The following is a 23,963-nucleotide window of genomic DNA, read 5'->3' as shown; positions in this document are numbered from 1 at the left end:
ACTCAGCTGGTCCCTTGATCCCCTAGTTGAAGCTTCAGCAGTGGAAATGTCTGGTATGCAGATACTGCAATTGGACCCTCGCCTTGGTTTGGCCACTGACAGAGAGAGATGAAGAGGCAGAGGGAAAAGTTGGGGCAGGGGTTGCTGGCTGTCCTCAGGATGGAGGATGGTATAGGGATACAGGAGGGTGAGCTGGCCAGGTATCTCTTGAAACCTCAGTTTCCCTGCCTGACCAATACACTAGAGTGTCCTAGCTGAGGGTTTAGTGAATCTCTCTTCACTGCTTCAGTGCCCCAGGCCGGGCCCCATTGCCCCTTGTGTTTCTGAGAGCCGTGTTTCTGACCATGATTACTTTCTCCATCACCACTCCTCCCTTGCCCTCAGAGCACTGGCCTTGGTGGGAGACTGAACAGGAGAGCCAGAATAAGAACGCAACATAGTAAGCCCCCACAGCCTTGATCAGGACAGACGCAGGTGAAAGCAAATCCTTTGGTGCGTTTGTGGCAGTTCTGAGGCCTCTGGCCTTTCAGATGTGTCAGCTGCTTTAAATTAGGCTGGAAACCAGCTAAAATGTGAGACCCACCCCCAGGGAGGCTGTGGTGTGCCTTTACTGTGTGTGTGCTCAAAGGCCAGAGAACCTAGTGCCTGTCCAGCCCCCCACTTCCTCACCTAGCCCCCTTCACCACCTGAGCCTCGGCTTCTCTCACTGCAGAAGGGGAATAGTATCCACTCCACTGGTCTGTTTTCAGGACTTCTCTCTGGATCCCAGAAGATCCTCCCCACATGAGCACTTAGTTCAGTGTTGCGACTATCATTAACATATCATAGTAATATCACTTAGGCAGTGCTTCATAAGTGGTAAGCAGAGTCCTGAACATTTTCTAAATATTAACTCATTTTGTTCTTATGATTATTCTACAGCATAGGTCACTATTACCCCCCACTTCAGATGAGGAAACTGAGGTATGGGGAGGTTAAATAATTGTCCATGATCAAACAGTAAAGAGTTGAGCTGGGATTCAAACTCGGTTCCAGAGACTATATTTTTATTTTATTTTAATTAATTAATTTAAAGTAGTCTCCATTGCCCAGTGTGGAGCCCAACGAGCCCAACTCAGGGCCTGAACTCAGGTTCTGAGATCAAGACCTGAGCTGAGACTAAGAGTCGGATGCTTAAGCATAACTGAGCCCCCCCAGGGGTCCCCAGTGTCTATGTTTTGAATCCCTACACTGTGGAAGTTCCTAGGAATCGTTTTGTGCTTGGAGCCCAGCGGCCATGGGATAAACAAAAGGAGGATGAGCGGGGATGATCATATCTTCTCACAGTTCCAGCCAGCACCTGAGGGCCTGTTTCCATTCCTGAGCTGCCCTGATGGTCCTGGTGACCTGTGCTCATGAACAAGACTGGCCTTGGTTGGAGAGTGGACAGCTCCAATTCCGTGGCAGCCCCTGCGGGCTTCCCTGGTGCCTCCTGCAGCACAGTGGCCCGTCTCCAGCAAGTGGCCTACCACCTTTCTGGGTGTAGTCCCTGTTTACAGGCTAGGCTCCCTACCCACCTGTTCCTGGCATAGAATCCAAGCTGCTGAGGAGGGAGGGGCAAGCTGTGGGATTATAAAATTTTTTTCTGAGAAAACACGTGGTGGTGTTTTGCCAGACAGGAAATGTTTGATAGCCTAGAAATGTGTTTACCTCCACATCCCAGCCACCTGAACCATGTCTGATCCTTCCTGTTCCTTGTCTGTCCTACCTCTGCCCAGGCCCCCTGGCTGTTGGAAGATGTTCACAGTGGCAGTGTGCATGGCCTTTCTGGCTTGCCTGCAGGCTCAGGAGCTCCAGGGCCATGTCTCCATAATCCTGCTGGGAGCAACTGGGGACCTGGCCAAAAAATACTTATGGCAGGGACTGTTCCAGCTGTACCTGGATGAAGTGGGGAAGGGCTACAGTTTCAGCTTCCATGGGGCTGCTCTGACCTCCACCAAGCAGGGCCAAGAGTTAATCGCCAAGGTCCTGGAGTCCCTCTCCTGCCCTGAGGACATGGAGCCTGGGCGCTGTGCCGAACTCAAGGGCCAGTTCCAGCGGCTGAGCCAGTACCGCCACCTGAAAACAAATGAGGACTACATGGCCCTGAGCAAGGACATTGAGGCACAGCTCCAACATGAAGGCCTTCGGGAGGCTGGCAGGATTTTCTACTTTTCAGTGCCACCCTTCGCCTATGCGGATATTGCTCGTAGCATCAACAGCAGCTGCCGCCCAGGCCCGGGCGCCTGGCTGCGGGTTGTCCTGGAGAAACCCTTTGGCCATGACTACGTCTCTGCCCAGCAGCTGGCCACAGAGCTCGGGAGCTTTTTCCAAGAGGAGGAGATGTATCGGGTGGACCACTACCTGGGCAAGCAGGTGAGCTTCACCTGGGAGCTTGCCAGAGTTAGAGCCGGGTAGATAGGTAGACCCCATTGACAGAGCCACACTGCGATTTGTGGGATTAGGCCTGAAGCCATTGCGAAATCCGAGCTCCCATGGCTGTCCTGAAAGTGGGCAGGCAGTGAGAGGCTGCAGGAAAAGCAGATCAGCAAGGGCAGGACTGCGTGGCCTTTGTCCATGTTTCCAGTGGTTTGTTTCTCATTGCCCTGCATCCTCTATGCAGATGTGGGCCTGACTTCCAGGGGGTCGTGGTGTGGGAATTAGAATTAACTTATTCCACACTCAGTCTGCCTTTTTTCAGTATCTCTGTTTTTCTGAGTTCTGTTTTGAGCCAGAAGGCTGGTAACAAGGTCCTACAGTGAGGACAGAGCCTACATCCATGCTTCCCAGTCAGGTTCTGTGGCAGAGCATGAGGCTGAGCTCCTAGGCGATGCAGGCCGGCTGGCCACTTCACTCTGAGCATACCCTCCAAGCACCTCCAGAACATCCCTTCCTAGAAACCCCAGCAGAGAACACATAGTGAAGTATTCTTTGGTAGTGACCAGGCTGGAGAGCCCAGGGCCACGTGTGTGGGCATCTCATAGTCTTCCAGGACAGAGGCATTGCTTTCTAGCCAGTCTTATTTAGAGCTGCAACATTCCCAAAGAGTGGTTCTTGGACCAGTGTCTGACCTGGTGAGGTTTTCACTTGTTTCTGGGAAAATGAAAAAAGAGCACTTCCTAAAGGTTTTTTTGCTCCATTTTTGGTGTTAAAATATCTTTCTTTTATTAAAAGCTGATGGTAATAGTGGGTGCCTGGGTGGCTTAGTCAGTTAGGTGTCTGCCTTTGGCTCAGGTCATGATCCTGGAGTCTTGGGATCGAGTCCACATCAGGCTCCCTGCTCAGTGGGGAGTCTGCTTTGCCCTCTGCCCCTCCCCCTGCTTGTGATCTTTCTCTCGTGCTTTCTCTCTCTTTCTCTCAAATAAATAAAATCTTAAAAATAATAAAAGTTGATGATAATAGAAGATAAGTAATCTTAAATATTTTTCTCCTTGCAAAATAAAAAGCTGGTAATCCTGTGGAGGTCACTTAGTTTTTGGAGACTGTATAGAGCTGTGAAGTCCTAAAGCCCAGGGACTGTGGCTCCTGAGAGCATCTTCACTGAGCCAGGGGTAGAGACGTCAGGGCCCTCCCCTGGAGTCAGGATTATTTCATCCTGAGAATCAGCAGCATAACCGTCTCCTTCCCTGGCAGGCCGTGGCTCAGATCCTGCCTTTCCGAGACCAGAACCGCAAGGCTCTAGATGGCCTCTGGAACCGGCACCATGTGGAGCGGGTGGAGATCATCATGAAGGAGACAGTGGATGCAGAAGGTGCGTGAGTGGTCCTGTGCTACAACCTCCACCTGCTCTGGGCCTGGTAAGGCATCGGGCCCTGCAGGGCAGGAGGATCTGCCCAGCTTCTGCCTGCCTTGGTTGGTGCTTCTTGGGGAGGATTTTGCTGGCATGTGTCTCCCTCCAGGGCTGCTGCATGCCCAGTTCTGGACCATGCTAACCCCCAGGGTGCCCACAGGCAAAGCCCACATGGTCCTTGCTGCCCTTAGGGGACACAGACCTGGAAGCCAACCTGAGTTTTACATGGATGTTGTGGAGACCCTCAGAGCTGCACAGGGGCTCCTCAGACCTTGTACTATATAGGTGGCCCGGTCTGCCTAGATGCTTCTTCTCACCTGCTCGTTACTGCCTGTCCCTCCTGGTTGTTCATTCCCAGCTTGGCTGCCACTTTCTCAGGGGGCTTTGCTCGAGGGCCGTTCTCCATAGGGTCCACTCCCATCACACTGTCAGCCACCTGCCTCCCTTGTCTACCCTCCAGTCTTTTCTGGGTCTTTTCCGGGTCCAGTGTGCCACTCTCGGGGCTGTAGGCACCAGGCCCCTCCATTCTGGCTCCTGGCATACATGTCAGAAGTGCCAAATAAATACCAAGTGAATGAGCAGTGTGGACCTGGGAGTGTTGGGCCTGTCTTTGCTGGGTGACCTCAGCACGTCACTCCTATCATTTGTGAGGTGGCGTGCAGGGGATAGCACCTCCCGAGGCTTCTCAGAGCTCTGGCATTCTGGGATTTCTCCAGCTGTTTGGAGCATCAATGGTTATGTTCAAAGCATCCATTCTTACCTGAGACAGTACAAGCTAATTCTTCTTGTGTCAGCCACCCCCCCCCCCAAAAAAAAACACAATGGCCAAATGAGGTGGGTCCTATTATTAGCCTCTACCTACAGACCTAGTTTGGTGATGTGGCCAAGGTCACTGAGCAGGAAGTGGCAGGACTGGGTTCTTGGGGTGCAGTCTGGCTCTGGAACCCAGGCTCTGCACCACGGCATCCTGTTCATCCCGCTGGCTGCTCTGTGCAGCCTGCTCTGGAGTGCCCAGGGCCACTGTGCCCATCCTGCAGTGTGCCCCTGGGCAGATTGGGGGCCACAGACTCTTCGGGCCTGGTGGGGGTCCAGGAGGTCTTGTCTCCTTCCATTTGCCTTTTCCTCCTCTTCTTTCTCCTTCCCTTGGCTATTCTGTCCACCCTCCCTCCCTCCCTCCCTTCCTCTTCAAATGTATATCCGGGGCTGAAGGCCATGCAGAGGGTGTGAGGGGAGCTCAAGGCTGTGCAGAGTGTGTGAGGCACAGCCTCAGCCCCTGATACCTCGCAGGTCACTGGGGGAGAGGCTATATCTGTATAGACTCCAAAATGAATGATGCAGGCAGGCAGTGTGAGGGGCCCCGCGAGCCAGGCCTCTGAGGGCATGGCTGGCCTAGAGAGGAGCTGGGTTTCTCCAGCCGGGAGCCCATACCAGAGCAGAAGCCCTCTCCACACTCACTGAGCCTTCGTGGGTCTCAAGAACCTCCCCCTCCCCCTCCATATTTCCCTCCTGTCCTCAGCAGGGGCTCAGGCTATGGGTTTGCTCCTTGTGCTGTGTCCCTGTGGGGGTGAGTGCTAGGCCTTGCTCCTGCTTCATCTGCAGAGAGATGCACCTCAGATCTGGCGCCGAGAGTGTGGGGGGTAGAGGATGGGAAGGTGCTGCTGTCACCCCTTCTGTAGGCTAGCACCAGTCTCTGCCTGGATTTGGCTCAGCCACCAGCAGGGCTGGGACACCAGGACTCCTCCCCCATTTTTAGTAAGTCCTTGCTGTGCCCACCCTGGGCTGGGGAAGAGCTGGCATCTGGAGTTAACCACTTGACACTGTTGTCCTGTGTTCCTTCCAGGCCTCCCACCCCATTTCCCTTTTGGTTTCTGATGTCATCTGTAGGGTTTCTTTTTGTGGGATCCCTTGGGAGCCAGGGGCTAGGCAAACTAAAAGTCTGCTTACCCCAGCAAAGGTACCTTTGGATATTGGAGAAAGGAAGGGAGAAGGCAAGATAGAAAGGTGGGCCGAGGCCCGGGCAGATCTATTTGCCAAGGCCTGGCCTGAGGCAGGGGAGTCTCAGGTTTGGATAGCAGTAGACAGCCGAGGTCAAGAAAGGAAGGCACAGTGGCTCTGCTTTGGAGGTTGCTATGTGGAACCAAAGCATGGGCCCAGCTTCCTGCAGAGTGTGGATTTTGAGGGGAAAGTCTCATTGCTGCCATGCTCCAGAGCACACAGCTTTTTCACTCCTCTGGGCCCTGTGGCTTCAGCCTGGAGGCACAGAGACACAGAGCAGGCAGGCAGGCAGAGGACCCACTAGCCCCTGGGGGACTTATAACCAGTAAGTGTGTGGTCAGTGGGCTAGTTCAGCCACCTGTCCCTGTCAGAGATGGCCAGGGGGACTGAAGCTGTCCTGGGGGTTGGATCTCCTTGGTCGGCCTATTTGCCTGCTAGTTGCATACCTGGGCCCAGACCAGGGTTACAGGGGCTGAGTTCCTGCTACTGTGCTCATCCCTGTAGCAAGGAGGGCCTCTGGCAACAGTGAGTTATCCCTGTCTCCTGGGCCTTGGGAACCCAGAAGGACAAGCATTCTCTGCATGCTGAGAAAGTGGCCTGGTGTAGCTCTGGAGGCCCAAACACTGATCCTCACTGTCCCTCAGGGGGGCCCTTATGGATACTTGAGTCTAGGCTGGAGAGAAGGGACAGGAGCTGGGGACCCTGCAGCCACTCCGTGGCCAGTGAGCCCTGTGACCAGCTCATCAGGGCCTGGGCTGTGTCTCCTCCTGGGGTCGGGGATGGGAGGTGGGCAGGAGGAAGGACTGCCCTCCTACTAGAGGTCACAATGCCTTGCTGTGGTTCAGTGTGCTTCTCAGGAGGGTAGCCACGGTGAGATGGAGCATGGCCTGGAAGTTTCTGAGGTAGGCTTTAGAGCCCAGCAATCTGACTGTGAAGCTTCAGAAGGGCAAAGGGCGGTGGCTGTATCCCCCACCTGGCCAGGGCCCGCTTCAGATGTGCAGCCCCTCTGACTCTTGCACAGAGAAGCTCTGGAGCAGCCCAGTTCTGGCTGAGTGCCAGATCCCAAGCTGCTGCAGGCCCCAGGAGGGAGCTTTTGAGCAGCCAGGTGGTTGGGATGTCTCCCCTCACCTCCCAAACATCAGAGCTGCCTGCCCCCCTCTGCAGCCATGGGCTGTGTGAGCCGCTCTCCTTCCCTGCCGCAGCCTGGGGCCCAGAGGCATCTGCTGCAGTGTCACAACGGCCACTGCACAGCAGGAGGGAGAGAGCAGGAGTGGAGGAGGAAAAGAAGAGCCTTCCTCCCAAGTCCCAGGGCCCCCCGCTCCTCTCAGTTTCATCTGAGGCACCCCTCTCAGAGCCTCAGAAACCCTAGGGCCCAGGAGTCTCCTGAAGCTGCAGTACTGTGGGTTGGACCAGGAGTGACCGGGGCTGGGCCACTGAGCCACCGTGTGGGGATGACCCCGCCTGGCTCTCATCACGGCCCCTGAGGGGCCCCACGGAAAGGAGGGCTGCGTCATGAGTGGCCTGAGGGGCAGCCGTCCAGGCTGGACTGTCCTCTCTTCTAGGGGTGCAGCAGGAATGTGATCCAAGGTCTGCGGCACCTCAGAATCACGGTTTCTGACCACTGTGCCCGTGGCTGCAGTGTCTGTCTAGGCCCTTGGCACTTGGCCTTCCTGCCAGGATGTGCTCGTAGCGTCTCTGCGTCTCTTTGCTGCCCTACTTTCCCCTCTGGCTGGAAGGTGTTTTTTTTTTTTTTTTTTTTTGGTAGGAAGAAAGGGAGACTCCCTGAGGATGGTGTAGCTCTCCCTGCCTGGGAGGGTCCCTGTTTGGACACTGGGGAAGGGGCATGGTGCATGCTGACCTCTGAGGGTCAGATTGGCCAGCTCATGCCTCTCTCCCAGAGACCAAGGCAGCCGGGGTCCTCCCAGGTGCGCACCAGCTGTCCTGCTGTCCAGCCTGCTGTGCTCCCCTCCTGCAGAGCTATCTGCAAGGTGAGCTGGGGCAGCCGCCAGGCCTCCTGACCAGAGAGCACGCTGGCCAGCCCGCCTGCAGACCTGCTCTCTCCTTGGCCCTCCCTGCTTTTTATTTTTAGTTCTCCCTGAAGGTATCGGTTGGGATCACAGCTAGCTTTCAGTGGTGGTGTTCTGAAATCTGTGTTTTCCCAGGAAAATCCAGATCTCCCACAGTGTGGAGGCGACGGGGAGGGGGTGCCCTCCTCAGCATGTCTCTGTGTAATGATGGTAACCACCCCTCCCCCCATTACCTCTCTCTCATGGTTGGTTTAAGGATTAGGTAAAATAACATACGTGGAAATACTTTACAAATAGAAATGCTGTTCTTCCAAGCTGTCAAGGAGAGGAAGCAACCGAGTTCTCTGGGGCTCCCCGTGACTTCTCTGTGACGTATACTGGGTGATGTACGGACCCTACTGGTCTGTAATACTCTTTCATGTCTGTTCTTCACCTAATACCATCTCTCTTTGTCTCATATATATAGCTGAATATGTATTTAAACTTGCACATATCGACAGTCTGTATAAAGTATAACCTCTATTTCTGCTCGATTTTGTTTCACAGAAAATGAATTGCCCTATTATGAGGCATTTTGGCTGTTCTCACTTTTTGCCATTTTAAATAGTACTTTGCAAGCTTTTAAAAAATTAAGATATAGGGATCCCTGGGTGGCGCAGCGGTTTGGCGCCTGCCTTTGGCCCAGGGCGCAATCCTGGAGACCTGAGATCAAATCCCATGTCGGGTTCCCGGTGCATGGAGCCTGCTTCTCCCTCTGCCTGTGTCTCTGCCTCCCTCTCTCTCTCTCTGTGTGTGACTATCATAAATAAATTTTTAAAAAAAATTTTAAAAATTAAGATATAATTCACATATCATAAAATTTACTCTTTTAAAGTATACAGTTTAATAGTTTTTAATAGATTCACAAAGTTGTTCAACCACTATCATTCTGGAACACTTATGAACACTTAAAAAATATTTTTCCTTTGAGTATGCTTCTGAAGTGGAATTATTAGGCCACATGGTAGAAATGACTTTATTACTCTTATTACGTCTCATTAGGCTGTTTTCTAGAACGTGTGCAATATGTGTTTGTACTTATTTTTCCTACAGCTTTGCTCACCTTGGGTGCTCTGTCCTTCCTGTCCTTGCCAGTCTGGTAGCTTTGTAGGGGTCCTTTTCTTTCTTTCTTTCTTTCTTTTTTTTAAGTAATCGCTACACCCAACTTGAAGCACAAACTCATAATCCCGAGGTAAGAGTCACAAGCTCTACCGGCAGAGCCAGCCAGGTGCCCCATGGAGGTCTTCTCCAAGCACGTGGGACACAGCTTCTCCTGCCTTCCATGGGATACTACCCCATGAAAGTTTGAGGGGCAGCACAGCCAAAGGGCAGAGCAGTGGGTCTCCCATGCTGGTGATCTTTTTTTTTTTTTTTTTTTTTAATTTATGATAGTCACACAGAGGGTTGGGGGGCAGAGACACAGGCAGAAGGAGAAGCAGGCTCCATGCACCGGGAGCCCGACGTGGGATTCGATCCCGGGTCTCCAGGATCGCGCCCTGGGCCAAAGGCAGGCGCTAAACCGCTGCACCACCCAGGGATCCCCATGCTGGTGATCTTATGGTCTTGGGTTAGTCTTGAACTTGAACTGTTTAGAAGCCAGGTTTATGGGGGTCTTGCTTCCAGTTGTCCAACCTGGTGGAGTTTTTTTCTGCCCTTGTTAATACATCAGTGGGTTTCTAACCCTCAACTTTCAATGTAGGAAAAGATGTCAGGGGTTAATGTTAGATCATTTTCAGGAAAAATCAGCCCATGATGACTAGGGAAAAAATGGAGTGGTTGGCATCCTTGGGAGAGCCCATCCCCTGACATGACTTCCCATCCTGTGCTTCACTGTGTGGCCTCTCCCTGAGAGGTGAAAAGGCAGAGCTAACCAAGGAGGGATGGAAGGCCACAAGTCTCCTGGCTGTGCTAAACACAGGCACCCCCTGAAGCTTGAAATTAAGGAATAAAGGAAGCTCTCTTTTACACAGCGGGTAGTAAATCTGTGAAGTGCATTCTCCCCGTGGAGTGTAAGAGGATAAAAATAGGAAGAGGGCTACTTAGGGATTTGCTAAACTAATGAATAGTAAACAGATAACAGGGCTTTTGAGGACTCTGCTGTGTTCTCTTCATCAAAAATTCATCTGTTCTCAAAGCTTTAACTATCCTGTTTATACCCTTAAATCTGTAATTCACTAATTCCAGGACACACCTTTTTTTTTTTTTTTTTAATTTTACATTTGAACATCTCAGAAATTGTATGTACTGTTGATGGGGTGCCGTGGTTGACATAGTCCATGGTCTGGCTGTTTCTTAGTGGTTGTAAACCAGTGATGCTTTCACCATGATTGGCATTTTGGATTTGATGAAATCCAGTATATCTCTGACTTCTGTTGCCTCTCCAAGCTCTAGTCTTCTATCTCTGACTGGCCTTCTAGAGATGTTCACAGGATGTCACCACTTCAGACTCAGCAGATTTAGAACTTAAACTGTCATTGAAACACGAGCTACATTTTCTGCCTTCTTTATTTCCAGATGGTGACTGCCCTCTGTGCTGCCGGGCCAGTAGCCCCTCTTTTTCAGCTCCTGTAAAAATACAAATCCTAGGCAGGACCTGCCAGTGCTTCCTGTGTGCCAGGCACTGTTCCAAGCCCCATAGATAGATGTGTTAACTCATTAACGTCCACAGCAGCCCTGCAAGGGAGGGACGCCACTGTCCTCTTCTTTGTGTGAGGGAGAGCTGCTCACGTGGGGTTGCAGAGCTGAAAGGTGGCAGAGCAGGTACTTGAATCCCTACATCTGGCTCCAGAGACCATACTCCAGGTCATGACTCCTGTGGCCTCTCAGGTCTAGCCAGGCACCACACAGCTTTTACTCCTCCCACACAGCTTTTACTCCTCCCCAACCAATGTCTTTGCATTTGCTGTGACCCTTGTTACTTCCCTCATTTGCCCCGAGTGCTGCCTTGCTGCTACACCACCACCAGCCCGCTCTCCATAAACTTGTCTCGCAGGTAGATGGGAGATAGCCCCACTGTCCCACGGCACCCCTATGTGATTCCACTTCTGCTCTGATACTTGCTAGAAAAAGTCTTATTAGAGATTCAATTCGCATTTCAGACAATTTCCCCATGTACAGCATTTAATCCAGGAGATTTTAGTGTATTCACAGTCATGCACCCACCACCACAGCCAGTTTTAGAAAGTTTTCATCACCCCCAAGAGAAACCCTGTACCCTCCATCCTCATCCATGTTCCCTCCCAGCCCCATGCAGCAGACGACCTGATTTCTCTGTGGACCTGCCTGTTCCTGACACTTCATCTAAACGACATCACACAGTGGTGGCCTTTTGTGTTTAGCTTCTGTCACAGTGGCATGGTTTCGGGGTGCATCCATGCTGCGGCATGTACCAGTGTTTCTTTTCTTATTGTGAATAATATTCTGTTGTATGGACAGACCATACTTTATCCCTCCATTCATCAGTTGATAGGCATTTGGGTTGTTTCTGCTCTTTGGCCATCGTGAATAATGCTGCCGTGGAGGTTCACGTACCAGCATCTGTGTGGACTATGTGTTCATTGCTCATGGGTGTGCACATAGGAGTGAAATGGCTGGATCATACGGTAGTTCTGTTTAACCAGTGAAGGTGAAAAACTTATACTAGCCCCTTGACTTCTCAGCCGAGTTTCCAGGGCCCTTTCCAACCGTTCTTGATTTCTGCTATTCTGAATCACAGACTGGCTGCTTCTGCTAGACCAGGCTTACCATCACCAGGCAAACTGTGTTGGGGCCCTTGACCTTTGACCTAGATCCATCCTTCCAGAGCCAAGCTCCACTAGCTTCTCACTCCAAGTCACTGGTGCTCATGCCATTGTATGGTTGTTTAAATGGGAGTGGTGGAAGTTAAAAGGGATGGTAAGAATTGCAGGCTCTGGGTTCAAATTCATATTTACCCCTTTGTGAGCTGTGTGGCCCTATTTCTAACTTCTCTGAACCTCAGTTTCCTTGTATTTTTAAAATTAAAATTTGTATTTTTTAAAAGATTTTATTTATTCATAGAGACACACACAGAGAGAGAGAGAGAGAGAGAGGCAGAGATACAGACAGAGGAAGAGGCAGGCTCCGTGCAGGGAGCCTGATGTGGGACTTGATCCCGGGTCTCCAGGATCAGGCCCCGGGCTGAAGGTGGCGCTAAACCGCTGAGCCACCCAGGGATCACCAAAATTTGTATTTTCAAAGTAAGATCTCCTTATAGATTGTTACCATGAGGAATAAATAGACTGGTAGATGCTGTTACTATAATTATTGTCTTTTCTTGATGCCTTCTCAACCATACTCTAAGAACCTTGAAGACCAGAACTCTGTGGGGCTAGGGGAGCTCAGGCATTGTTTCCATGGAGCGGGGACAGGGGTGCTTTTGGCATTTTGGCTGGCCCCGCTGAGCTGATTGTCCAGCTCTTCGAGGGTTTAGCATGACTGGCCAGAGCTGTACCCTAATTTCTGGCTGAGAATAAGAGAGTCAGACTCCCACTACTGAGCACAAAGGTGCCTTCCTGCAAGCGGGCTCCTGGCTCCACTTCTTGCCCCACAAGCCGGGTGCTCCCAGGCCTGGCATCTTGGGCTGAATTCAGGGCACATTCTGCCAGTCGTGGCTGGTCCTGCTCGCCATCCAGCTGGCGTGACCGAGCACCGCAGGCCTGGTTGGGGCAGGTGGTTCGGACTGGTGCCGGGGACCCTGCGTGGCCCCTGGAAGGGAGCATGTGAGGCTAAGCAGGTCTAAACTAGGGACCACTTGTTTTTGCTTGTTTGAATTAAATATTGACTAGATAAAAAAGAATTCTTACTAAATGTGTATAGGATGTGAAGAAGTGTGATATAACAAACACCAGTGTACCCAGCAAGCATTGTTTAAAAAGAGCTTCTTAAAAAAAAATAAAAAAATAAAATAATAAAAAGAGCTCTTTGTGTCCTTCCCCAAATTCTGTCTCATTTCCTCTCCTTTACTATTCCAGATTTTGGTTCAGTTACTCCCTTGCTGCTCTTGATTGTTTCTGTGTAGGTCTGATTCCCAAGACAATATGTTGTTTAGTTTTGAAGAGGAGACATACTGCGTGTGCATGCATGTGCCTGTGTGTGTGTCTGAGTGAGAGAGTGTGGGTCTTTTTGTCTCTCTATCCTGCATACAGGATAATCTCTTCAGTTGTGTCTTCTGTTGGCTGACTCTTTTCTACTGTTTCTAATTCATAAAACCCATTCATTGCATTTCTAATTTCCAGTTGTGTTTTTCATTTATTGGAGTTCTATGTATACAGTTCATCTTATATCCTATTTTCAAAATTAATTTTTATGTTATCAAAGCAAGCATGTTTTTCTCTCGACATTGTGTTTCTGTGAGCATGGATGTTCATGTTCTCTGCTGTCCAGGGTCCCATGGTATGGTCATGGGGCTGTGGCAGGCACAGGGCACACAGCAGTGGGCAGACAGGTGAGCTCCTACTCACCTGCTCCAGATTCAGGTGTGGCAGAGAGAGGGACGAGCGGGCACTGAGTCATTCACCTGGGCTTGCAGAAGACAGGGCCCCCAAGGAGTGCAGGCCAAGGGGTCAGTGAAACCCTCTAGAAGCAGGGACCTGCAGGACAGGTAGATGTTAGTGGGTGAAGACCCAATCCCAAGTTCCAGCTCACTCACATGAAGCCTTTGACAGATGATTGCTCCTCCTGTCATGATGTCAGGCCTTTTCTATAAGGCTCTGGATTGGCTGGGTGTCGGCAGGTGGGTGGAGTATGAACTATGCCCTGTGAGGTGTTGTGCATTTGAAGCCCAGGCTGTGAGACTGTGGGCTTGTATGTATTTGAGTCGCTGATCATCAGACCTCGCCCTGAGTTCTAGAGGGTGTGGTGTAGTGTTGCATGTGCTGGCCCTAGACATTCAGTGCTTCCATCTGGTGTGCAGCAGGGGTAATGGTGGTGGCTGCCGTGCAGGACCCCGTGTGTGTGTGAGCGGAAGGGGTACAGTGAGCACCTAGCTGCTGTGGCGGGGCTCTCTGCTCAATGTCTTCTGTGCTACTCTCCTCTACCCTTGCAGGACCCTGCCCTCCTGCCAAGCTGGTGTCTGCATCTGGGGGTCTTACACTTAAACACACACAAAACGGACCTCATGATTTCCCCTCCGTCAAACTGCTCCTCTCCCAGTGGGGCCTTCCCATTGCCCATTCTTTGCTTAGGCCTCAGTTCTAGAAGTTACCTTTGGCCCCCACCTTGGGCTTAGGCTTGCCACCAGTGTGCAGCAAGCCCAGTCACTTCTGATCCTGTAACAAATCATCCACTCCCTCTGGCTTTTCTGCTGCCACGTCAACTCCAGCCTGGTTGCCACTCTGCTGAGCAACTGTGTGGCCTCTGCCGTGGGCTTGTTGTTTCTGCATCCATTCTCCCCACAGTGGTCTGGAATCTGTTCTGAATGCGCACCAGATCTCGTCTTTCCCTGCCTCAGATTCTCCGCTGGCTTCCTCTGAAGGTAGAAGCTGGTACTGCTGGTACCGCCAGCCCTGCTCACCTTCCTGTAGACCATCACAGCCGAGCTCTTTCCTGCCTCGGGGTGTGTGCATCTGAAGGCTCCTTTATCATCTTTCCCTGTTTTTTTGCAGCTCACTCTGGAGTCCTCAGGCCCTCTTCTCACTCTGTCTGTAATTTCTTTTTTATTTTTTTAAGTCAGCTCTGCATCCAGCATAGAGCCCAATGCAGGGCTTGGACCCATGACCCTGAGATTAAGACTTGAGTTGATACCAAGAGTCAGACACCCAAATGACTGAGGCAGCCAGGTGCCCCTGTAATTTCTTTGCTGACTTACTTTGTTTTCTCTCCCTCTCACTGAAAGCCAAGGGCAGGGCCCTCGCACCTGCACACTGCCTGGTTCAGCTGTGCCCTTAGTAATGGGCTGGTGGTTATTAGTCCATTTAATGGCAGGGTGCGAAAACAGACCCAGAAGTCAGGGAATGCCTAGAATCACACAGTACTAAGTGGCAGTGGGACCCTAGAGCCCAGGCCCTCACCATAATGCCACCTCCTTCTCTGGCACCACACCCACCCACCAATTCCTGAGGAGAGCAGGAGTCTGGCCACCCATCTGCAAATAAATGCCCTCTGGCCTTTGCTGGGACAAGACCCTTCCCCACGCAGATTCTTAGGAAGGGCCAAGGAGTTTGACAGCTTCACTTAAAATGCTCAGGCACTCTCCTTCCTTCTTTTGTTGAGGTTTGCTCTGGGGTGTCTAGGTGGCTCAGATGATTAAGTGTCTGCCTTCAGCTCAGGTCATGATCCCAGGATCCTGGGATGGAACCCCATCTGCATCAGGCTCCCCGCTCAGCAGGGAGTCTGCTTCTCCCTCTGACCCTCCCCCCTTCATGCTTTCTCTCGCTCTCTCTTTCAAATCAATAAATTAAAAAACAAAACAAAACAAAAAAAAAACTTCGGGATCCCTTTAGCGCCTGCCTTTGGCCCGGGGTGTGATCCTGGGGTCCTGGGATGGAGTCCTGCGTTGAGCTCCTTGCATGGAGCCTGCTTCTCCCTCTACCTATGTTTCTGTGTCTCTCATGAATAAATAAATAAAATCTTAAAAAAAAAAAAACTTCATATATTAAAAAAAAATGGTTTGCTCTGACATAAGTCATTTTTATAAGCTCTCTGAGGGATGAGGACTCCAGCTGCAGGGTGGGCGGGCAGGGCAGGGGTGCAGGGCGGGGGTCCAGGTGTTTCTCGGGGAAGTTGGGCATGTTGCCAGTCTTTGACAGCCTCTGCCTCCCCTCCTCCTCCCGCGCAGGCCGCACCAGCTTCTATGAGGAGTATGGTGTCATCCGAGATGTGCTCCAGAACCACCTGACAGAGGTCCTCACCCTCGTGGCTATGGAGCTACCCTACAACATCAGCAGCTCCAAGGCTGTGCTGCAGCACAAGCTGCAGGCCTTCCAGGCTCTGCGGGGCCTGCAGAAGGGCAGTGCTGTCCTGGGCCAGTACCAGGCGTACAGCAGGCAGGTGCGCAGAGAGCAGCAAAAGCCAGACAGCTTCTACAGCCTGACGCCAACCTTCGCAGGTGGGCTCTGGGGCCACAGCCTTCCAAGGCCAGACACCCTTTGGTTTGGGTTGGAAGAGACCTCAGGAGGGATATTCACGGGGGTGCTCATCACCAAGGAGGAAAGTCCTTTGCCTCTCTGGCCTTCCACCGTCTTTCAGCAGTAGGTCACCTTTTGGGTCGTTCTTGGTAAAGGACACCCCAGTGATGGTCTCAGTTCAGTCCACATCCACACACACTTCCAGAGCTCTCTGAGCCGGGTTCAGACCTGGCTCCCGCTTATATCCAGCCCCCCAGTGAGGTTATCCACCTGTCTGGCCACAGCCCACAGCATTGCCAGGAGGCAGTCACCCTGCTGCTCAGACAAATGTCCTCTCGAGCCATCCTATGGACACTTCCCTAGGCCCAGAGCGTTCCTGGAAAGGGCTGACTCCCTAAGGCTGCAGATAATAAACTCTACTACAAAAGCAGTGACTGTTTATGGGGCACTTCCAACATGCCAGGCACTTGATATACGCTACCTTATATAATCCTCAGGTGCACAGATCCGTGATGCAGCCATGATTGCTACCCCCATCCAGAGGTCAGGAAACCAGAGGCTCAGTGAAGTTCAGAAACTTGCCCAAGGTTAGGCACAGATAGTACATGGAAAAACCAGGCTTGGAACCCAAATCAGGTGTGCCCTCAGCCACTGGCTTCCACCACTTTGGTGCCTGCCCCCCTCCCACTGCAGCCCCCGTACGTGCACTCCACCCTGCTGTTGGCTCAGAACCCCAGCCCACCTCTTCTCTGCTGTCTGGCCTTGCCTCATGCGCATCTGGGTTCTCAAGGATCCTCCTCCCCCGACCAAGAGTCAGAAATGCCTCCACCATAAGACTTCAGTTTTCTTTGCTTGGGGCTGGGGGAGGCCAGGACTCTTAAGGTGCCTCACAGAGGTGGGCATCTGAGGTTGCCTAGAGGCTAGATTTTGAGGACTGGCTTGGGGGAGAAGATGCTAGAAAGGATGAGCATAGCATCCAGGGGTGCTCCATTCAGAGAGGAGAAAGGTTGGTGGGGTGGTAAAGAAGGGAAGGCAGGTGCACTGGAAGTCCTGGGTTCTCTGTGCCTGAATGTCACCTCCACTGTCCCCTGTCATCTCAGGCATCCTTGTTCACGTGGACAACCTTCGCTGGGAGGGCGTCCCTTTCATCTTGATGTCTGGCAAAGCCTTGGATGAGAGAGTGGGCTACATTCGGATCTTGTTTAGGAACCAGGCTTACTGTGCCCAGAACGAGAAGCGCTGGGTGGTGGACCAGAGCCAGTGCCTGCCTCGACAGATCATCTTCTACATTGGACATGGTGAGCTGGGCAGCCCTGCCGTGCTGGTCAGTCGGAACCTGTTCAGACCCTCCCTGCCCTCCAAGAGCTGGAAGGAAGTGGAGGGCCGACCCGGGCTCCACCTTTTCGGCCGCCCTATCTCTGATTACTATGTCTACAGCCCCGTGAGGGAGCAGGATGCCTATTCTGTCCTCATATCTCATATCTTCCATGGCCGAAAGGACTCCTTCATCACCACGGAGAACTTGCTGGCCTCCTGGGTCTTCTGGACGCCCTTGCTGGACAGCCTGGCCCACGAGGTCCCACGCCTCTACCCAGGAGGAGCTGAGAATGGGTTCCTGTTGGACTTTGAGTTCAGTGGCGCCCAGCTGCGCTTTTGCCAGCAGCAGCTGGAGCAGCTGGTGCCTGGGCCAGGTTCTGCTCCAATGCCCAGTAACTTCCAGGTTCTTACGGCCAAGTACCGGGAAAGCCCCCTGATCTCGGCCTGGCCTGAGGAGCTGATCTCTAAGCTGGCCGATGACATCGAGGCCACAGCTGTGCGGGCCGTACGGCGGTTTGGCGAGTTCCATCTGGCACTCTCTGGTGGCTCAAGCCCTGTGCCCCTGTTGGAGCAGCTGGCCACTGGGCACTTTGGCTTCCCCTGGGCCCAGACGCATCTGTGGCTGGTGGATGAGCGCTGTGTCCCACTTTGGGATCCTGAGTCAAACTTCCAGGGCCTGCAGGCTCACCTGCTGCGGTACATCAGGGTCCCCTACTACAATATCCACCCCATGCCTGTGCATCTGCACCAGCGGCTCTGTGCTGAGGAGGACCAGGGGGCCCAGATGTATGCCAGCGAGATCTCAGCCCTGGTGACCAACAGCAGCTTTGACCTGGTGCTGCTGGGCATGGGCACGGACGGGCACACAGCCTCCCTCTTCCCACAGTCCCCTGCTGGCCTGGATGGCACACAGCCAGTAGTGCTGACCAGGAGCCCCTACAAGCCACACCAGCGCATGAGCCTTAGCCTGCCCCTCATCAACCGTGCCAGGAAGGTGGCAGTCCTGGTCATGGGCAGAGTGAAGCGTGAGATCACGATGCTGGTGAGCCGCGCAGGCCATGAGCCCAAGAAGTGGCCCATTTCAGGTGTCCTGCCTAGTTCTGGCCAGCTGGTTTGGTATATGGACTATGAGGCATTTTTGGGGTGATGGTGCCTTTGGCCTTTGCTCACTCCCATGCTTGCTTTCCCCTGTACTGCCCCCTTCCTCTTCATCCCACCACCTGCCCCGGCTCTCTGGAACCCGATGCCTCAGGGTTAAGCCCCAGAGAGGAAAGGATGAGGCCTTATCCCAATCCCTTTGACAGTCTGTATCTAGTTGTGGTGGGTAGGCACAGACATAAGAAGTGGAGTCTCTGCTCTTGAGAACTTCCAGTCCAAGTTAGGAGAGAAGTAGCCCCCTTAAGAACATAGCTGTAGCAGTTACGCATTAATACCAGCCAGCACAAATAGAACACTGTGAAAGCTCCCAACTTCAATAGCAATACGATGGCTAGGGTTAATTAGAGAAGGCTTCCTGGAAGGGGTGATCCTTGAACAGGCCCCTGTGCAAAAGAAAAATATGGATGATAGAAGGGAGCACAGGTGTTCATCAGGCCAGAGCCCATGCAAAGCAGGGTGCTAGAAACTGTTCAGAGACCTTGAGTTGGCTGAGTCCCTATTTCTCCCATCTATTCCCTTCTTTCTGAGACTTTGACATTTAGTCTACTGTCCTGGCCTCTTTGTGGCTGCCTCCTGCTCTGTCCCTGTGCTGACTCTCAGACAGATGAAGGATGGTAGTAGTAACACAGCAACAGATAACTAGGAAGTTAAAAGGTCCCAGAAATCTCACAACTGGTATTTGGAGCTTCCTTTCTCAGTAGATGAACAGCTCTGCGCGGGGGAGGCCCCTCCCCACTCCCCCTTCTCTAGCCAACCCCCTTGTGATACGCAGTGGGCATAGACGATTCGGCCATTCCAGGGGTCCCTCAATCAAGAGGGTCCTTTGCACCTCAGGGGACTTCCGGTGGGTGTATACTCTCAGTATACCCTCTCACTTTACCAGGAAATTCGGTTAAGTCTTTCTGTGATGGGACACATCATTTGTGGGGAGAGATGTGATGTCAGTGGTCCAGACCGTCCAGGTGCTCTGATCTGCCCAGACAGGAGCCAGGCCTCCTCCACAGGCCAGGCGGCTCCTAGGCCACACTGGCTGCCCACCAGCTTCTCAGGAATGTGGCCAGTTTGCAGCCTTCGGGGGACAAGTGGCAGTCTACCTTCCTCGCTACCCCTTGGTGACACGGAGCCTGCCTACTTGCTATCTGCTGGCCCCTCCTGCCACTTCTCATGTCACTGCCAACACTGCTGACCACCTAGGGAACAAATAGATAGCTTCTGTTTGGAGCGGGTTGGGTCCTCTGTTCTTGATTAGTGCTGGGCCAGTACTAGTGTGTGGAGGGTCCCTCTGAAAATCTTTTTAAAAATATTCTCACTAATTATTATTTCAACTTCCCACATCATGCTCCCCAGACATTACCGTAAAGGAATAAGACCAATCATTCTGTGTGACTGCTCTCTTGTTGTAAAGTCACACTTTGTGTCAGGTGTTGGTGTCACCCCGAGGGCTTTCGTGAGAAGGAGCATCGCAAAGTGTATTTCTCTGCTTTTGATTGTTTACACTTTCTTCAAGGCAATGGATTTCAAAGAATTCTGGCTTTCATTTGAGATGCGTGCATGTGAATTGGGTGCCCGAGTGGGGGTTCTCTATGTGAAAGGCACTGGTGTTAAAAGTCCCTGGCCTCTTATGACCCGTCTGGACAGGACATCTCCTTACACCAAGAGAGCTAACCTCAGAAAAGCGGAACCTCACTGCCGGGTCTGGATGTCTGTCTCTCTCTTTCTCTCTGGGGGTCCGCATTTTAGGGTTTTTTGGTTTGTTTTTTTGTTTTTGTTTTTGCATCTGGTGGGCCATGCTCCTGAGGGGACGCAGGTGGTTGCAGGCCGGGTGGTGCCACCTGTGGCCGCGTGGGGGCGCTCTTGCACCGCCCCGGCCCTCCCGGCGTGGCCGGCAGAGGAGCCTTCATCTGGGGAGTGAAGAGGACCAGGCCTGGGGCTTCACACCCTGCTTGCCCTGCTCACTTGGTCTCATCTACCCTCTCAGCCAACCCTGAGGAAAGGGGTGCAGTCTTTTTTCTGGATGACTTTGAACCTGAACCTGAACCTGTCTGTTGACAGCAGGCCTGGGTGCCAGCCCTGTCCTGCCCCCTCCTTCCCAGGGGGCTCTTGTTGCTCAAAGGGGCGCTTCCGAGGTGGTCGCAAGCCTGCATGCCCTTGGGGTCCTGGAAGAGGCCCAGGGCCCCTCCACAGCAAATGAGCATCTCTAGAGCAAGCACGGTACTATTTGTTGTGTGGAATGAACTAGGGACTTTCCAGGCTGTTGTAAACTAGATTGTGGTTCTGATCTGGGAGCAGTTTCCTGCTAAGCAAGTGAAAAAATGGTGCCTTGTTGACCTTCCTGCTGCTTGTTTCTCTGCAGACAGTGCTTTATTCCCGCTCTTGGGCCTCCAGGTGCGAAGAATCAAAGCTCGCTGCCAGCGAACTGATGGTTCAGGATGCCCCTCTGGGGCGTCCTCCCCCAAGTACAGGCTTCTGGCCCCAGGCCCAGAGCTTACTCCTGCTCTGCCTTGCTCCCTCCTTCCCCGTTTGTACAGAGCTGAGGGCAGTGTGACAGAGGAGGGAAGAAGCTTCCACCAGACCTTAAGGGGCGGTTTCCCGCAATTTAGTTTTCAGGAACAAAAAAAAAATTTTTTTTTCCAACAAAAATACACGCAGCCTCACATAAGCAGACTCAGCATCAGTTGTATCAAGTTAGGCTTTTATCCTGAGCAGACAGGACCCTGCAGAACTTACTCCACTTGTAGAGAAGCTGCCTGGCAGCATGTTCTCAAATGAACCAGGCACAGGAAAGACTGGTAATGCCCGTGATGGCCTGCCAGCACCATCTGCAGCTGCCCGCCCCTCGAAAGGTAGACCCCAGGGGGGCAAGGGCCTGAAGAGGGCTGCTGCCCACCCCCCACCCCCGTGTCACCAGACCTGTGTCAGGCCGTCCCCTGCTGTCAGCATCCTGACCTGAAGCCCTTGTTGCTTGCACCCCTCCTATACCTCCCACCACTGCTCTGCTGGGCCCATGGGCCACAGTCTGCAGCCCATGCTGGTGGCACCTGGGGGGCTGCTCGCTTTGTTCAGGTGACCTCCCCTCGAGGAAGAGGGAACTTCCGCCAGCCTAACCAGCATCTGGCAGCCGATGGGAACCTGAGGGGGTGTCTAGGCAGATAAACGGGGAAAATGGGCTCAGTTGGTTCTCCCAGTTCTCAGAGGCTCTGGGCATTTGAATTCTAGCAACGGGTGTCGCCTGGTTGCAAGCGTGGATTGGTTCCCGCGTGGGTCCTGCCTGCCTTCTCTTCCCTCGGCTCACCGGCAGGTCACCCAAGCCACAGGCTCTGCGGCCCAGCGTTCATCTTGTGTTTCTGGCTATGGGGTGCCCTGTGCCCCACACTGTGCAGTCTCAGTACGAAGCCACAGTCCCTGGGTGCCCTATCAGCACTAGAGCAGATCACTGCCCCCGTTCAGAGTAGCCTTCGCTCCACACAGGTCTCCACCAGGTGGAGCAAGTGGGAACCCAGGCCAGCATGTTTTCTGGGGATGCACAGGAGCAGATGTCTTCCCTAGAGGCGATGCTCTGGCCTCCCTCCCCTCCCCCCTGCCCAGCCAACAGCTCTGGGTGGTCTTTGAGCACGACTTCCACAGCTCATCACTAAATGAGGTACAAGTTCATTAGCACTGTCACCAGCATGAGACAGAAGTGGCAGGATTTGAGGCCTTTCTGAAATTATAGCACACCAGGGAACCTACCTCCCCAGCCAGCTTCTGGTCGCTTCTGTTTGCAAAGCAGATCCCTGGGGTTGCATTTGTGTGTGACCTGAAGGTGAGATAGGGCGTAGGTCTAGGTGAATTATGCTTCCACTTGTTTGTTGATTCCCAAGGATGGTCTTTGTCTAAGCCTCTTGCCCTGCTCTCAGGTGCTTTACAGCGCGTCTCTGCATCTCTTCTGTCCCTCGGGTGTAGGGCCAGGTAAACATGTTTGCATTTGCTCAGAGCCCAGTGGAGCATATTGGCTAGTCGTTTGCTTTGAAAGTGGAAGTGCAAACAGACACTACATAAATTTGTCAGTTTGGGTCTTTAGCCTTACCGCTACGGAAGTCTAGGAAGGTCAGTTAGAACATGTCACAAGATACATAACTGGGAAAGGAAAGGACCCTGGGTTAGCTCCAGACCAGGGCCCAGGGTGCATCCAGCTGTCTGAGGTGTGACCTGTGCAGTCTGCTCCTCCAGGCCCCACAACCAGCAGGGCCTCCACTGGGCCCGAGGGTGGTGCTGCCCCGGCCTGAGTGCAGAGCCTTCAGCCAGAAGGCCGTGCTGGTCCGGTGCGGGCAGGAGACCTAGACAGGGGTGTGGCGGTGTGGGGGCGGCCAGTGTGGAAACCAGGGTCTGTTATAATCAGGGCCGTGTCCGGGCCTTCTCTGTCCCATGCTGGGACACTCCAGCCTGGGCTGCTAGCGAGCAGAGAGACAGGGAAGCTCCTTTCTCAGAGAGACCATGTCCCTTATGTGGCCGGGCGACAGTAGGCATGAAAACTGCTCTCTGCCAGGCAGCAGGAATGTGCCTTGTTTTCTCACGCAGAGAAACTGCCCCTGGTTTTTATGGAAGTGGTGAACACTCAAAGATGTCTCAGACCATGAGACACATTCAGAATGGAGTTTTTAAAAAGACTTTTTGTATGTCAAATGTAACATTTATTTTTTAAACAATAAAATTGTTTTGCCACAGTCCATGCTCTCCTTCTTCCTCTGGGAGACAGGGTGTGTGGGTTTCGGACCTGGCCATTGTGCTCTGCGTGCTCTTGGAGGTGGGGGGTGAGTCAGGTCTGGGAGGGAAGACCTCCTGACGTCCTCATTGCAGGTGCAGGTGTGTGGGGGCAAGCCAGCTGCATCCCATTGGTACGAGGCCCACAGGCCTCCTGGGAGAGACCGCAGTGGGCCAGGTGACTGGACTTCATGGGTCTCTAAGCCATTCGCCCAGCATTTCTGGCAGCCTACCAGCTGGGGAAAACCTTGCCCAGAGGGGGTATATTGTGGTGTCTGAGAAGGAGACACCAGGAGGGAGCTCCTCTGAAAGCTGCAGGGCTTGATGGCCATAGTTGGTCATTTTTGTGTCCTCTGGTCGGTTTTCACCTCCAACCTGTGTCATGTTCCCAGGAACCTAAAGATTTGGGGGAGGGGTCAGATAAAGTGTCAGAACCATGGGGGGTGGGGGTATGGGAGCCAGAGATTCACTGGCTGCGGGCCCCAAGGAGGTGTGGTGACCTCACGAGGCAGTGACAAGAGCCACAGGTTCATCCAGAGAATGATGTCCCCAGGGACCAGAGAGTCCTTGGCTCTGCTGCATCCCAGGAAGTGTGCCGAGAATGTGCTTCTGGGGAGGTGGCCCAGAGCTGGGGGAGAGACGGTGTTGGTTCCCTACTGTCTGCTGGGGGCCCAGCTGGTGTCTGTGAAGGCAGCAGTGGAGAGTCTCCCCACCCCCGCCCCCTTCCCTGGGAGCCTCCGTGTACTTGTGTTCAGGGGTCCTGGAGAGACAAGACGTCCGATGCCCACAGCTGCA

The 23,963-nt window shown here is 53.0% G+C and overlaps 1 protein-coding gene across 12 annotated transcripts in view; it reads left to right on the top strand.

Moving 5' to 3' along the window:
- The window catches only part of H6PD (hexose-6-phosphate dehydrogenase/glucose 1-dehydrogenase), a 29,322-nt gene extending 6,191 nt beyond the window's left edge, over positions 1 to 23,131 (top strand). For all 12 annotated transcript variants that reach the window (XM_072819752.1, XM_072819754.1, XM_072819758.1 and 9 more), the window contains 4 exons: positions 1,758 to 2,394; positions 3,652 to 3,769; positions 15,665 to 15,934; positions 17,054 to 23,131. In XM_072819752.1, the coding sequence (XP_072675853.1) occupies positions 1,758 to 2,394; positions 3,652 to 3,769; positions 15,665 to 15,934; positions 17,054 to 18,417 (2,389 nt within the window). In that variant the 3' untranslated portion in view covers positions 18,418 to 23,131. The remainder of the gene's footprint in view (positions 1 to 1,757; positions 2,395 to 3,651; positions 3,770 to 15,664; positions 15,935 to 17,053) is intronic.
- Positions 23,132 to 23,963: the final 832 nt, after the last annotated feature.

This window comes from Canis lupus, chromosome 3 (genome assembly GCF_048164855.1).
Source record: "Canis lupus baileyi chromosome 3, mCanLup2.hap1, whole genome shotgun sequence".
NCBI classification, from domain to species: domain Eukaryota; kingdom Metazoa; phylum Chordata; class Mammalia; order Carnivora; family Canidae; genus Canis; species Canis lupus.
The sequence above is the reverse complement of the archived record's forward strand: the minus strand, read 5'-3'. Positions and strand labels throughout refer to the sequence as shown.